The sequence below is a fragment of the Lissotriton helveticus genome, chromosome 12, assembly GCF_964261635.1.
Source record: "Lissotriton helveticus chromosome 12, aLisHel1.1, whole genome shotgun sequence".
Classification (NCBI taxonomy): domain Eukaryota; kingdom Metazoa; phylum Chordata; class Amphibia; order Caudata; family Salamandridae; genus Lissotriton; species Lissotriton helveticus.
In genome coordinates this window covers 776047242-776063804 of record NC_136073.1, presented here as the reverse complement: position 1 = coordinate 776063804, position 16563 = coordinate 776047242, and the positions used below count along the sequence as shown (strand labels likewise).

The window sequence follows — 16563 nt, the reverse complement described above, 5'->3', positions numbered from 1 at the left end:
CGATACTATGTATGTGTATCTTTTGTGTTGCCTGAGCTCTTTTCGTTTTAATGATATATGTCCTCACTTGTATGTTTTCTTTTACTTTTACATTAAATGACTGTCCAGTTGGACAGCCAAATATAGATATAATTGAATTTCTATATACATGATCTTTCGCAAAAACTTTTTTGTTAGGGACCACTGTTCGTTAAAACATTCTGTACCCAAGGTCCCCGACCACTGTTTAAGTTCCCTTGTCTTTGTAAAACATGGTCAACCTTATCAAGCACGTTTGAATGATTTTATAGTAATCATTATTATATTATTTATACATATATTTTCCAACACCGCATATCCAGTCACCGGCAATCATGGCATATTTAGGCTAAGATGACAGCTTGGGTATAGGGCGGATAATCGAGGAGAAGCTCATTTGGGACCCTCTGTGGACCATAGGCCACTTTAGGGGGCGTGGTAGCTCAGGTTGATCCAAGCTCTAAAGTAAAGGATAACTCTGCTTCCAGCCTTTGCTTCTCTCTCTTCTGTTTCTATTCTTAACTCTGCTTTCTTATTTCCTCTTTGATCATTTTCTCAAACATCACACTTATTTCTACTGTTTCTCATCTCAGTGAGTAAACTTTGTTGATTCCAGCACCCTTTCTTTGCAATAATTTTTGTTCTCCATTCTATTCATTTTAGGTACGGTATACCCAACTGGTGCGTAAGAAGCAGAAGCCACAGCACAGATGTATGCGCAGAGTGGGTCGCACCGGGTCTCGGCGCTCCGGCTATGCCTTCTCCCACCAGGAAGGCTTTGGGGAGCTCATCACTTCTGGAAAAAATATGCGGTTGAGTTCCCTAGCTTTATCCAGCTTTGCTACACGATCCAGCTCTAGCTGGATGGAAACCCTGCGCAAGAAGAAAAGTGATCATGCCAGCAGCCCTGTTGGGGACAGAACTCTCAAAGTATAATCTGCTTCGACGGCTTGTTGCTCCTTTGCACAGTTCTTGTGCTTCAGTGCCAGCAGCCCAGTTTGGGACAGGAACCTCAGAGTGTAATCGACTTACAGATTACCATGCCACAGTGCCAGTAGCTCTGACAAGACTTGAATTACAGAAGTTTAATTGGTTCCATGGCTTGTTTGCTAGCCAGTGCATCAGTTGTGGCCCAAAGCCAACAGCTCTGTCGGGACAAGAAACAAAGACCGTAGTTGTGGTTATCGGCTCTTTGAGTTGTTGAGTGTCTTAAGCCAGCAGATAGCATTGTTAAAGGTTTTCTGGAAAAATAATAAGGTTGAGCGGTACAGATCATGCTGATAAAGCATTCAAAGTGTAGTTAAATTCCATGGTTTGATGCCACAAGCTGGTCACTTATGGTTCAGTGTCATCAGCTAAAATCAATGACGCTATGCTGGAAGCATGATCAAATTCTAAGGCTCTTTGGTTTTTCGCAGAAAGCATGGCGTTTGATGGGTTATAAGAGTTAGTATTCCCACGTATACCTCTAATGCCTCCCGGTCACCAGATGACATTGATGAAAGGTTGCTGAAAGTGTAACGATTTTCCTTGTGTCTTCTGTCCCACTGCTGTATGATCAATCAGTGCTGGGATTCTTGGTGGACTACTGTGTTAGATAGGTTGACATTTCCTCACGTCTTTCCTGCCTCAGGTTTAGCGTTCATTCACACACAATACTCAAGACATAATTGATTTCAGCTACGTAGTGCTTCAAGTGTGTGAGAAACAGACTGAGCTAAGCGGGTGTTGGAATCTAAAGAGGCTGTCATCTTTACCTTCTCAGTGACTCTAAACCAGAGCAACTGGCTATGCAGGCAAAACCAAGGAGCAGCTGGTCACGCACCAAAGATGATGGCATGGTCACAGGATTCCGCCAGTGATTTGTCCTCAACAGCAGCCACATTCTCAATAGTCTGGTGGAAACTGCAGAAGGTCAGCAGGCTCTGATGGTCGAAGTCTAAATGGTCTTCACACAAGAACTTTGGGTCTGTTAAAGAAGGAGCTTCCCTTAGTTTCTCCGATAGGAGACTAAGTTGCACTTGGATCTGATAGGGTCAGTTCCGTGCTCTAAACTGTGCTAATTTTTTATACCTGTTTTGAACTTATAAATGATATTTCGATTTTTACTTCATACATGAATGTATTCACATGTCTCAGAGAGGAGGCTGGAGAGCACATACTGCTGCATACGCTGCATCGCTTGTTTGCAAATGTAATCCAACTCTAGAAAAATGTCTACCATCTACGGCGTGCCGAGAGTCCAACCCATTCAAATGAGTTTTGCAAATTAAAACCCACTGAAGTTCAGGCACCGTTCTGTGCAGCTTAATTCCCACCTCCTGTGGAGGAGCCCATCATGGACAGTTAGATCCCACCTCCTGTGGAGGGTGCTGTCCTGTGCAGTCTGTGCCCACCATCAGCCTTAGGCACTGCTCTTCTGTACAGTGAGTAATTGTTGCCTGCATAGATTGCCATGTTGTGCAGGAAGTCTTGGTTTCAGACCAGTCTCGCCTGCTGCTGCTCTGCCTCGTTATTCATCATCTTATTTCCAATCTGTTATACATGCTTTATCCGGGACTGTCCTACACGTGTCCTCTTTCATTCCACTTAGACAAAATATTAGTTCTAATGGGTAGAATGGGGGAATGGGTAGAAAGAGCTTAGCGACCTTTGCTTGTGATATCCTTGCCTAGCTTTGTTTAAATCTGGATTTGTTCATTGATGACGATTCGGATATGGTGTTATGGGTTTGTTTCCTGCAGATGCCCATGGTGCAATTTGTTGGCTGCGGCCTCTTTACAGATGATTCTTTAGTCTTATAATTTGACTTGTGTGTAGCGTCTTTGGTTTTAGGTATGATATTGTACTACAGCCAGAGCTGCTGATATGGATGTCAGGTGACTGGATGTATTGGGTATGACTTGGGTGCGATGTAATTTGATCTGGTATTGGTAGCTTTGACTGTGATGTGATATGACAAATTCTTCACTCTTTTCTTGGATCAGAAGTATTGCTGTAAGTGTTGTACAGTTGGTGTCCTGTTATGGCTCGGTTCAGTTCATTTGGCTTGTGTGTGTGATACCATCCATGGTTTGGTTCAGTGCTGAGCATTTGGTGTACTTTTTTGGCTTGGTAAGGGGCAAATGGCTTTTGTGTGATCTGCCTTTCTGATGGTGGGAATAGCTGGATTGCTGCAGTATGGCTTGTTGCTAAAGGCTCAAATGTACTTTAATGAGTTTGCTGCTCATGTTTAAGGGGCATATTGCATCAGTGCAGTGGGTTATGTTTTGATGGTACCACCGAGAACATTTCTGAATGTTATGATGATTGTAGTATGCAATTGCAGCTTCAGTAGTACAATCTTCGCCTTGGTTCATTGTGGATATCATGTATTGAGTCTCTGGTAATCGAAGGAGAGAAATCCATTATATTCAGTGCAGTTCGTGGTGTGGCAGGCCCGGAGGATAACCCACAAAGGGGTCCTTTTTTAACACGATAGTTACACTGTGATGTGAAAATTAATCAGGCACCACAGTGAAATTGTGCTAGGGGGTCGGCAGTGAGCAGTAGTGTATTTTTCATGCTAAGAAGATCACTTTGTTGGTTTATCTGTGATTTAGGTTGTCAACCCCGATCAGAGAGGTGTACTTTACAATACCGCTGTCAAGTTGTTCTGTCTTTAATAATGCATCACTTTTTGTCTGGAGCACATAAAAGAGCTGTCCTATTCAGAGATGATGGTTCCCACTAGAAGAATAGCACTGGTCAGTAACAAAAGGAGAACTTTTTGGTAGTGAAATCTATTTCCTCTTTTTTTTTCCCACTCATTGTGGAAAATTGTTAGGCAATCGTGTCCAGATGCAGCCCCGCCCGGTGTTCAAAACTGTTGCTTTGTTTTGATGAGAAGTGGTGATTCACAACCTTATGGTAGTAAGTATTGCAAAAGTGCCCTGTTGTAAGCAATCTCTGCTCTGAATAGAAAATCGGATTTGTATTTTTACCTTGTGTTTTGGTCTCTTTTACTACCCGTGGAAACTTTATATTCCCCTGCATCATAAAAAGTGTTGGATATTCTTTATTTATTTTAGCGTTGAGGCTGGCATGTTAATTGAAGAAATATGGAGCGTGGTGTTTTTTTGGGCACATGGTAAGAAGTATTGGCAGCCGGCTGATGTCCTCTTTTTTTAATGGTTCTGAATGCATTGTAACCGGCCAGGTTCTGGAATATCCATTTGTACTTTGTTCACTAAGAAACGAGGTCTGTTTCATTCTGACATCTGATTAGTGAGTAGATTCATTATCACTCATTACCAGATGGAGCATTTCCATGTGTCCCGTTGTTCCATCACCCTAAGGCAAATCAGCATCACGCTGCTCAGTCTTGAAGCGATAGACTATTGCACCTCTATGGCCTACAACTAGTTACATGACTAACACCAACAATTACCCTGGCATCTCCTACATGAAACATCACCTGCTTCCATAAAGCGAATGGGTCCTACTTATGCTGGTTACCAGAAAAACAAGCAGAAGAACTAACCATTTACATTAAGGCCGCCAGTCATTAGTCAGTGAGAGCAAAAGTCTTGACTCTACGACCTCATTTCACTACCATCCAGCTATGCTTTCTTTAATGAGGCATAAAGCAACTTTGCCTTCAGTCACAGAAACTGGCAACAGCCATGGCCGTTCTTAAATGTAGTTCACTTCTCTTCGCCGTTAATGCATATCTTCACACAACCACCAGGTTATACACCTCATACCCTGGCCCTTACCTGACTACCTCCTTGGAAAACCAAGAACAATTCAGGCAACATGTCTACATAACCATGGGCCGTACATAGAAAGCAACAATTGCCATATTTTAAGTAAGACCTACCATCCTACTTGTCCGCAGGATCACCTTCCACTTCAGATAAACTATTGTGACCAAGACCTGAAATACTGACGCCTGCCCTGTAGTCACTAGGAACCGCGATCATCACCAGAATGAAAATCCGTCGGCTTTCAAAACCAACTAGCATCACACCACCAAGGAGACAGAGCTCCTCCTTAAGGATCAGCAAACGGTTACTAAAATTCCTCTGTGACTCTTGTAGGCTAGAAATGTTGACAGTGTCCTCTTCAACTGTTCTGTTTATAAGTGACCAGTAGCCCTTGCACCCAAGGTTCCTCCACATTACTCTCACAAACAGCCCTACCCTAGTTGCATAGAGCAGTAGACACAAACACCAACAATCCTGGACTGATCTCATACCAACAGTCACCAACCTGCCCTCCAAATTTTTTGATACCAGCAAATTCTTTCTGCACAAATACCAATATTCCTTCACGTTTCCGAAACCACTGAACAATCCTATGTACAACAACCGTGTTTTCGTCATGTAATCCGATACCCCAGCTTCCATCACTTAAGTACCCATCCCATTACAAAGCAGTGCAGAAAGTGCTTACTTAGACTAAGACGTGAAGCGCCATCAGCAGGATAGTTCATTGCTAATTTCTCCGTAGTCTAATTTGGTCTGAATAATGGTGAGACTCTGTGGTCCTAATAAAGATGCAGCCTGGGACTGGAATGATACCTCTTCTCTTGAAAATGTCTGCAAACCATCTGTGAAAAGGTACGCCTCTTGTTTCAGCCCATAAAGCTACCACACGGATACCTGGCCGCTTTTCTTTTAAGAAAGCAAAACTTTCATTTTTATACCAAAGAGTAAGATTATTTTTGTCCAAATCGTTTTTGGTTTTAAGCAGTCTGAAAAATGTGTTAGTGCGTCATGTTTTAAGTTTTTCACATTCATGTGGGACTGTGTGCAGGTGGAAGTTCACAGGTCTTGTGAATCTCTCACATTCGTCAGATTTCCTTACTCTTTCCAGCCTTTCAATTAGTTCAGTTTTGATTTTAAAAAATATGCACCATGTGGGAGGAAATAAAAAAAAGGCCAACTAACTTTGAACTGCAAATCTGTTGAATTGAGTTGGTTGATATGCACTTCATTTTGCACCTCACGCTTGCGAGAGCAAAAATAAATGACATGTTCCTTGGCTCCATTCATGCATTTATCCGCGTGCTGGGTCATTTTTATTTAAGTCTGATTAAATCCATTTAAATTGTATTTCCCCCTCAGTGTTTAGAATAAATTGTGAATCCCTTTTGTGGTGCTGCATCACCTATATTTGCAGACTTCCAAACCCAAGGTATGCAGATATTTTATGCTACATTAGGACTATTTTCTGTCATGAAAGAGAAATGACAAACTAGAAGCTTAAACAGTGATGGCCTTCTCACCAGAGAAGTAAAATATCTGGGGAAGAAAATTTTATAAGGAGTTTTCGTTTGCCAACTTGAAGTCTTTTTGAATCGGCAATGTCACTTTACAAGGACCTTGCCCCGTTTGTAATGTACATCCAGAATTAACTGTGGAGTTGTGCATTAGTTCCAGGGTTGCTTTTTGATAAAGCCAACACTTAATCCAGTGCTACCATAGCCATCCTTTCAGGTATAAACTGTCAAGGACAAGTCATTATATAGCATTTCTATTGAAGTGTTGGGTTTCGCAAGACATTCTAAATTAAGATGTAACAAAAGCTTCTAACTCTCCTCTGAACATAAGTCTATACAACCTCCATGAATAGCCTTGCGAAAAACCCTCCATGTGAACACAAACACCTCATGCATTTACCACAAGAGGGGAGCTAATGTTTACCAGGCTTAAACCTTCTTATATTGGCCATCTTCTAGGAACATTCTGTATGAACATGATTCTCTTTTGATTTAGACCCAGCAGAAGTCTTGTCTTTTAACAGAAAGCACTCGTGAATTCCGCCTGTGGCAATAAAGTACACTAGAGGTAAATCAAAGTGAACATTTTCACATTGAGGCGAGGCACAAAACAGCCATCTTAGACAAAAGAAGTGATAAATTTAAGAAAATCTCTTGATATAGCTTACCAAGTGTCTTCTTTGCGAGTCACATTTACGCTCAAGTCTATTTCTGTATAGTGAGAAAACAAATCACTGTGGATCATTCAGGAACCTCAAGTCTGTTTTATTCATTTTATTAAGTGTTCTAAGGATTTCATTGGTGCAGCAACCTGTCAGTCATTTGCTAATTGCTGGATCATCAGTCGAAGTGATTTCAGTGAGGGTTCGGTTTAGATCAGGTAGGTCAGCAGAACTGGTATGATAATCCTTATAAGATTATCACAGGATAACGTTTGACCTTACTACCCTTCTATTATTTGTGAGATGAAAATACATTTTATGTTGAGAACTTTATGTCTACCGATGTAATAAAATACATGCATTATGTATATGGAATGGGGGGAGTTAACATCTATTGTTTATTAGTGGGAGATTTCATTTAACTGTACAGACAAACATTCTGTATAATTTATTACACGTTTGTATACTTGCAAATTCTATCCTTTTTTGGGTATAAGATGCCTTGCCTTTTTATAAAAAGCATTTTTCTGAGAATGTGTTTTCTCCTCTCTTGGGGCAAGAGGGTGGGGAGGATAATCAGTATTAACCAGTGTGCATAATATTCTGCATTTTCCTCTTTCTGGGGTTCCTAAACCCGCTTGAGCATCTTGTATAATTCCCCAGCATTTGAGCTTTCTTAGATTCACGTGCTTTGAATTTATCTGCCATCATGCTTTAAACATTGATACATTTTTCATAACCGTATTAATGGAAAACATTTCAAAGTGTAGTTCTTTTGGACATTCTAACTCCAGACACTGAGGTAATAGGCCTTTTAGTTGCCCTCCAAGGGGGTTTTTGCTCGGGGAAACCTGTAGCTGGTATCAGGAGTGAGAAACTATTGTAGGTTTTGAGGTGTTTGAAATTATATCATCTGTGTGCATTCTGCGGTGACGCATGAATAGAGGCGTACAAAATTGAACTGGGGTATTTGGTTTGACAGCAGGGCTGGTGTCCTCCTGTTGTCTGATGATGGTGTGACTGCAGGAGACATCATTGTGGGTACCTGCATGGATTCTCAGTGTGAGCACAGAAGTAACCTGTTCACTCTAGAGGTGGAGAGCAGGGAAACGGGCGTATGAGACCTTGAAGGTGTCATGCACCCTTGCCTTGTATGTAGTACACAAGCACTAATGTGTCCCAGAAGGTCTGTGACTGTAGTTGCCACCCTGCTGAGGGGCAATGTGAACTTTTGTCCTCTTTTATGCTTTTGAAATGTGGCTGTGTGGACATATTTCTGGCTTCTTGTGCGAGACCATGAGCCACATGTGTTCCTCTCTGGTACCAGAGCTTGGATTGGTTGATGAATGGCCTGGACTAAGGATGAAGGATTAGTGAACCTTTGTCTCTCTTTGGTGCTCAGAGTTCACAAGAGAAATGTAACCAGAGCATGGGCGGTCAGGTATCATGTTGAGTTTTGAAGAGGCTCAGGTGATGAGTTGCACACCTGATTTTGTGTTTGGTATTTAAGTATTATGTTTGCCTGAAGAAGCTGATGTAGCAAAGAACAAAACACACTTATGCTAGCTTTATTTTTTGTGAGCCCTGGAAAGCCCAATTTAAAGTGCAACTTGTTAAAAAAAATGTTTTTTTATTTTCTGACATTATGTGGGCTGAGTTAATATAGTGAGTATTTGAATTCCTTACGCTCTGCTGGTGTGAAGGGTTGATGGTTTAAGAGAACATGTCATAGTTGTCTAAGCAGAAATAAAGAGTTCTGAATGAAGCAGTTGGGCTAATGTTATTCACCCAAGTTATGTGTTATAATTTAAAGTGGGAGCAGTTCTTCATGTTAGAGCAAAGGGAAGGCAAGTCACTGGAAGAACATGTGACCGCTTTGCCTAGTCAAATTGTGCTTTTCGAGACAAGTATGAGTACATTAGAAACCAGTTCCATAGAGTTGTAGTAGCGTTAAGGTAAGGAAGGAGAATTTGTAAATTAGAGCAGATAATGGATAAAGCAGAAAGGTTAAACCATACAAATAGTTAAATATCCATGGGGGGAGTTATACAGATAACCTGTGTTGTGAAGAAGAAATGTGTTGGTGGTAGCCTGAAGTTAGGAGTTCCTAGTATGTCATTGTGAATACACATGCTCTCCATACTCCTGCCATCTGGTGTTGGGCGCACACATTTGCAGGTTGTTTATCTTCCGAGTTTTCTTAAATCACAAGACTTGATGTGACTTCTCCTTTGTTCCACAGTGCACCAGGAGGGCAAAGACTCCCCCCTGAGATTGTTTTCTTCCGCCATTTTGTTCAGACATTTGTCTTCCAGCTCTTGGTTATGACATTTCTTTGCCGGGAACAAAGGTACTAGTCATCACAACTTTGAACCCTGTGATAAGGAAATTATTGCAAATCTCTTTGATCTGGCTATGAACACTCCAGTGGAGGCAAAGGACAGTAAGGCAGTGGGTATCTTAACACAGACACAATTTTACACACACCACTACTCACTCAGATATGCTCATGCCTACACACACTCTAATGGAGGCAAAGGTATAGTGAGACAGTGGGTGCCAGTGCACACAACTTTGTGCACACTGTCCCTTAGATACACATTCAGGGCTACACTGAACACTCCAAAGGAGGCTACTGTACAGTGAAGCAGTGGGCGTTGAAGATAGGCAGAAGTTTACCCACACTCTCACTCAGCCACACACTCAACGGCTTCCGTCAGGAAAATTAACACTTCGTGGAGGCAAAGGTACAGTGAGGCAGTAGGCATCCAAAGCAGGCACTAGTCTTCGCATACTGCTTCCTCAGCGCTACACTCAGATATAGGAACACTCAGATGGAGGCAAAGGTACAGTGAGGTACTAGGCGACCAATGCCAGTGCAGGTTTACTCCCACTTCCAATCACTCAGACACACCTATATAACTACAGTCAGGGAAATGAATACTCCAGTGGAGGCAAAGGTACAATGAAGAGTGGATATCTAATGTAGGCACAGGTTTACGCATATTGCCACACAGGAATACAAACACTCTAGTAGAGGCAAAGGTACCACTAGCATCCAAAGCAGGCGCAAATGTACGCACACTGCCACTCAGTCCAGTACACCATTGGGGCTCCATTCAGGGATGTGAACACTGATGGCGGCTAGGGTTCAGTAAGGAAGTGGGCATGCAGCATAGGTACATGTTTAAACACACTGCCATTCCCTCCGAAACATCTTCGGGGCTACACTCTGGGGTATGAACACTCCGATAGAGGCAAAGGCACAATGAGACAATGGTCATACTTGCCCATGCAAGTCATCGCATACGCCATGCACTCAGAAACACACTCTGGGCTACACTTAAAGATATGAATAGTTGAGTAGAAGCAAGGGTACTGTGAGGTAGCTGGCATCCAGTGCTAGTATATGTTTTCTCACACTGCCACTCAATCCAATTCACACTGAGGGCTGCACTAGGAAAGAACACTGCAAGGGAGGCAAAGTTACAGTAGATGTCCAACGAAGGCATAAGTTTACTCTACCACTTGCTCCGATACACATTCTGGGCTGCGTTAAAAAATATGGACACTTCGATAGTGGCAAAGATACTGTGAGGCTCTGGGTGTCCAGTACAGGCACAAGTTTTCATACACTGTTGCTCATCTACTTTATGAATGCAGCTAACCAAAAGAAGAAATGTAAAGTGAGTGTTATGTTATGTTATATTAACTTGTATAGCGCACAGCTGCCCCAGCTAAGGGGCATCCCGGCGCTTTGACTGGCAGAAAGAACATAGCATACATAACAAAAGAAGAGAAGTAGCAGCGGAACAGTACATTAAGGTCCAGGAGGGAAAAGGTAGGTTTTAATAGCCCTCCTGAACATAAGCAGGTCATCTAGGGCACGGATGTGAGCTGGTAGAGAGTTCCAGAGCTTGGCCGCACGAAAGCGGAAGGAGCGCCCTCCCGCTCTGCAGTGTTTGAACCGTGGAACTGTAGCCAAATTTTGAGCCAATGACCTCAAAGAACGAGAGGGGACATAGGGAGTAAGAAGGTGTTCTAGGATCTGGGGAGAAGACCGTTTAAGAATCTTGAAGGAAAGACATAGGGTCTTAAACTCAATCCTTTGAGCCATGGGCAGCCAATGGAGTTTCCGGATAGTTTCCTTAGCTGAACAGAATCTAGGAAGACCCACCAGGGCCCTGGCTGCCGCATTCTGCACGCGCTGCATCCGGGTAACTTCCGTCTGATTGGCCCCCAACAGAAGCGAACTCGCATAATCAAGACGCGAGAGTATGGTGGCCTGGATTATCAACTGCCTGGTAGGGGCGTCGAAGAATTTTAGGATTGGTCTGAGCCCACGCAGAATACCAAAGCATGTGGCAGCAACTTTTTTGGTGTGTCCGCAGAAACTGAGGGCAGGGTCTAACCAGACACCTAGATTTTTAACCTCAGATACCGGAATGGGGGTTAGACCCAGCTCTGGAGGCCACCACTGATCGCCCCAGAGGTTGCTGTGCTTACCAACAACAAGAACCTCAGTTTTCTTAGCGTTGAGCTGCAAGCAGTTCGCCGTCATCCAGCCAGCCACTACTGTCAGACCCTCCCTAGACCGAGAGGCCTCAGAGTCGGAGTCCCCACTGAGTGCAACCGCCAGCTGCGTATCGTCAGCATACGAAACCATAGTCAGGCCCCACTGCTTGGCGACCGCAGCCAGCGGCTGAACATACAGATTGAATAATGTGGGGCTAAGTGCCGACCCCTGCGGTACTCCCTGCTCGATGCTATAGGGTTTAGACTCAAATGGAGGAGTCGCGACCTGAAATGAGCGGCCTGTTAGAAATGACCGTAGCCATTCAAGTGCAAGACCACAGACCCCCGCCTCTCCCAGACGTCGTAGCAGTATCCCGTGTGAGACCGTGTCGAATGCGACACTGAGGTCAAGTAACAACAGTGCCGCAGTCTGACCAGAGTCAAGCACAGAGCGCAGATGTTCCGTCATAGCAAGGAGAGCAGTCTCGGTGCTATGACCTGCCCGAAATCCATTCTGAGAGGGATTCAGAATATTAGCAATCTGGAGATGTTTGGTCAAGATTACAATTGGCATGAGCCTCCGCAACTTTTGCGGCCCAAGGGAGAATAGAGATCGGACGGTAGTTCTCCAATAGGAGAGGGTCCAGCGCGGGTTTCTTCAGGATAGGAGTGACGTAGGCTTGTTTCCACTTCGTTGGCACTGTCGCTGAGGAGAACGAGAGATTAATGAGTTGGCGCACAGGGGAAAGGCATAGTGCAGCTGACTCTCTAAACTGCGCGGGTTGGTAGGAGATCCGGATTTTACTTTGGTCGCCAGCCTCTCAAGCTCTGCCTCTGAGATTGCGGGAAATGTGGGAAGAACCACATTAGTAGTGGAGTTGGACCTCAAGTCCTCACTCTGGGGGATGGTACTAGGGAAGGAGCGATAGATAGTGTTCATCTTTTCCAGAAAAAAGGAAGCAAGCTCTTCGCAGTGGGACACTGAGCATATCTCTGCTGCTGGAGCTCTTTTAGCAGTCAGGTCTTTAAGAACTTTAAAGATCAGCTTCGTAGGATTAGAACTGCGTTTGAACTTTTGGGAATAATAAGCCGCACGAGCCCTACATATGGCTCTGTGGTAGAGTTTAACTTTAGCAAGGTACTGCATTTTTTTCCCTGCGTCATAAGTTTTTCGCCAGTCTCTTTCCGCTTGTTTGCACGGTTTTTTTGGAGCAGTAGGGTGTTATCATACCATGGGCTGGGTTCTAAGCCACTGCATTTACTCCATGTAGCAGGAATCAGGGAATCAAGTGCCTGAGAAACCCAATCACAGAACAAATCTTAGCCCGACTCGACGTCATTAAAAGAGCCGAGTGGAAGTTCGCCGAGCAATCGATGGAAATCCTCAAGCTTTAATTTCTTCCATGGGCGTTTAAGAACGACTCGGTCTATGGTATTAAAGGGGGGGTCTCCGATCGCAGGGCGCAATTCCACCAAGAGATGGTCCGACCAGGCTATCGGAGTATGTGGTAGGGCCTTTGTCACTGTCAGATTAGTAAATATAGGGTCCAGAATGTGACCACCCACATGCGTGGGTAATCACCTGACTTAACTGCAGCGCCTCTAGATCTGCGAGTGTGCTACTAATAGCAGGGGTATGACAAAGGTCAAAATGGAGATTAAGATCGCCAAGGACACTAAAATTAGCAGATTCCATCGCAAAAGAGCTCACGGTTTCTGGGAGAGCCTTTCTAAAAGCGATGTCGTTGCCAGGGAGTCTATAAATCAAAAGCCCAGAAAGGGTAAAATGGTGATTTATCGTAATACGAAAGTGCGCACTCTCGCATCCATCCATAGTTAGTTTCTTCCAGATACAAGGATAGCACGATTTAACTACCGCTTCAATACCCCCACCCCTAGAGTTACGATTATGAGTGTAAATGGAATAATCTGGAGGGAGTGCTAAGTTCAATTCAGCCACGGCCTCTTCATGGAGCCAGGTTTCAGTCATGAAGAAAATTTCAGGGGCCTCTTCCAAAATAAGGTCGTGGATTTCGGAATGATGCTTTACCAACGACCTAACATTAAGGTGCCAGACTTATAGGTCTCGAGGAGCCGGAGGCTCAGTGGGCGAGGGTACAGAGGAAGGGGGCGCAAGGAGAGCTCTAATAGGGGTTGGGGGAGTAAGAGAGAAATTACCACATGGACACTGAAAAGGGCCTCACAATGGACCAAGAGAGGGATGCTCACAATACCGGGATAATTGTCGAATACTGAGTAGCTCCTCCCGCATATAAATACCTCCGTCTGGCTTAACAGGCACAGTATCCCTGGCGCAGGGCGCCTCCTTAGCGCTGACGGGCGCAGACGGGCAGGACTCTGGCACGACTCCGGCGCAGGTCCGGCGCGTCCGCTGCGCGGAGACATAGCCGTCCCCTTTTATGCGCTGCTAGAGTGCGTCCCAGCAATAGCCCACACCCAATATGGCCACCGTCAATCACTCGCCTGACCGGGACCAACTCTCAGCGTCAATGCTCGGCCGAGAGCGGTCAGGTAGCGAGGGGGGGGGGGGGGGGGAGAGGTCACAGCACAAGTAAAGAATAGAAGCTTATTAAATCCAGCACATTGGCAATAAAACGCGCAATTTTTAAAAATGCGCTAAAGTGAAAGATAGACCTCCTGGCATCCGCCTTAGGAGGGGGAAAAGATCGTTCTGCCTAGACCAGCGCCGGGCTCCCAAAAGCCCCTTTTATGCACAGCTAGAGCGCGTCCCAGCAATAGCCCACACCTAATATGGCCGCCGTCAATCACTCGCCTGACCGGGACCAACTCTCAGCGTCAATGCTTGTCCGAGAGCGGTCAGGTAGCGGGGGGGCGGGGGGGGGGTGTGTAAGAGGTCACGGCACAAGTAAAGAATAAAAGCTTATTAAATCAAGCACGTTGGCAATAAAACGCGCAATTTTTAAAAATGCGCTAAAGTGAAAGATTGACCTCCCGGCATCCGCCTCAGGAGGGGGAAAAGATCGTTCTGCCTAGACGACCGCCGGGCTCCCAAAAGCCCCTTTTATGCGCAGCTAGAGCGCGTCCCAGCAATAGCCCACACCCAATATGGCCGCCGTCAATCACTCGCCTGACCGGGACCAACTCTCAGCGTCAATGCTCGCCCGAGAGCGGTCAGGTAGCGAGGGGGGGGAGAGGTCACAGCACAAGTAAAGAATAAAAGCTTATTAAATCAAGCACATTGGCAATAAAACGCGCGATTTTAAAAAATGCGCTAAAGTGAAAGATTGACCTCCCGGCATCCGCCTCAGGAGGGGGAAAAGATCGTTCTGCCTAGACAGACTTGCTACAGAGGTACACATTTTTCTGATAGAGACGTTTAGCCTCAGTTTCCTCACCTTTTGAATATTTCCAAGGCATTAGAATTAATCCGTATTTTTTTTTAGCAGTACCTGTTGCGCCGGTGGGTGGTGCCTTGCAATTTGTACTGATGCCGTTCCACTCCAGAAATGATCTGCCAAGCCTATGTTGGCACCTCTCCCTTGTGCTGATGTTTATTCTTTTCTTTACACGCCTCCACATGTGGATCGGTAGCTACGTTTCATCTCTTTGAGACCCTTGCCTCTTTAAAATTTTTATAATTTCAATGTGCAAATGAAATGTTACCTCCCAACCAACAGGTTTTAAGCCCTATAAGGAATATCGCCAGCAAATGTTTGTGACAGATACTCGTCCGATTTGCCTGTAGTGCCTGGGGTCGAGTCATGACTCTCTAAGGCCTGAAGTGATCGTGTGTCAATGAACCTGAAGGCCATTCAAGACTGTGAGCAAAACTTTGTGTAGCCAAGCACCTGAAGTCTCCTCAACAAGTTTGGTCCCGTTCCAAAACCAGAAGCTGTAGGAGGGTAACTCGAAGAAAAAGCACATGAAGTGTCGGGACTTAGCCTCTTCCTGCCACTCACACTCTCTTGAGAAGGCTCCTAAAGGAGATTGATCTCAAAGACTATCCCACAACTTGTCGCAGCAGAACACAAATTTCTGGAGCTGTCTGCCACTCCAAAACAGATCAAAGAGTTCCGCGAGGCCATACTCTGGATATCTGGTCCTTGCTGGATTCCTCTATTATGCCTTCAGGCCCCATGGAGCTTGGAGATTCCCCATCTTGAATACTGCTGGCAGCACCAGTTGGACCCTCTGAGACCCTCCTTTGGCAGCATCCGGCGCCACGATCCATGACTGTTCCAAGCACTTCAATGCTGATGTCCACTCCGGCGCCAGAATACGAGATACCTATTGCCCTCTCAGACTCCCAAGTCTGTGCCGGTTCGACTTTGGTCAAGTCTGCTCTTGCCCGCTGTAGAGGCACCACTTTGTCCAAAGGCACCATTCCCTCCACTCAATCTGCTGCCTCCACAAGGGAGACCAGGTACCCTACATTCACTGTTCAACACGGATTTGGCCAATGATTATGATGTGGCTGACTACATGGACTGCCACACCGCTAAAATAATTGGTATTATGTCCTACATAGGCTAGTACTCATGGTACCCCACATGAGTCTGGGTTTCTCTCACCCCCTTGTCCTGACACTTAGGAGAGCACTTCTAACACCATGGTGATTCGTAGGGTGGCCGAAGTCCTTTTCCTCCAGCTCCACACCTTGGAGGTCGAGACCACTACCCTGACAGACGTCCTCCAGCTGAGGCAGGCCTCCACTGAATCCCTCTTGCCATATAATAATGTAGTTAAGGATTCCCTGTTGGGTTTGTGGACTAAACCTTGATGTTGCGCCTCTTCCATTCAATCACTAGATCGACGGATGCCACCACCCTGCCCCAGGCAAAGATATTTTTATGTTAAGCACCCCTCCCCTGCAAGCTTGATGCTGCAGGCGTCTACACACAGAACAAACCCAAAACATTTTCAACTAGTTACCGATAGGGAGTCAGAACAGGTGGAAAGGTTTGAAAAGAGTCTTCCTTCCACCAGCTTGGTCAGTAAATTCCAGATGCCTCCTGGGGCGTTATTCCCTCTCCCTTTGGGATTCGGTGGCACAAGTCCTTTCAGCTGTTCCTGAAGATCTCTGAACTTTCATCACCCAAGCTATACAGGAAGGTTATGATG

The 16563-nt window shown here is 45.0% G+C and overlaps 1 protein-coding gene across 1 annotated transcript in view; it reads left to right on the top strand.

The window, feature by feature from the left end:
• Positions 1-7479, top strand: part of ATP8B2 (ATPase phospholipid transporting 8B2) — a 446999-nt gene extending 439520 nt beyond the window's left edge. The window contains exon 28 of the mRNA XM_078669640.1: positions 682-7479. Within this exon, the coding sequence (XP_078525766.1) occupies positions 682-954 (273 nt within the window). The 3' untranslated portion in view covers positions 955-7479. The remainder of the gene's footprint in view (positions 1-681) is intronic.
• Positions 7480-16563: the final 9084 nt, after the last annotated feature.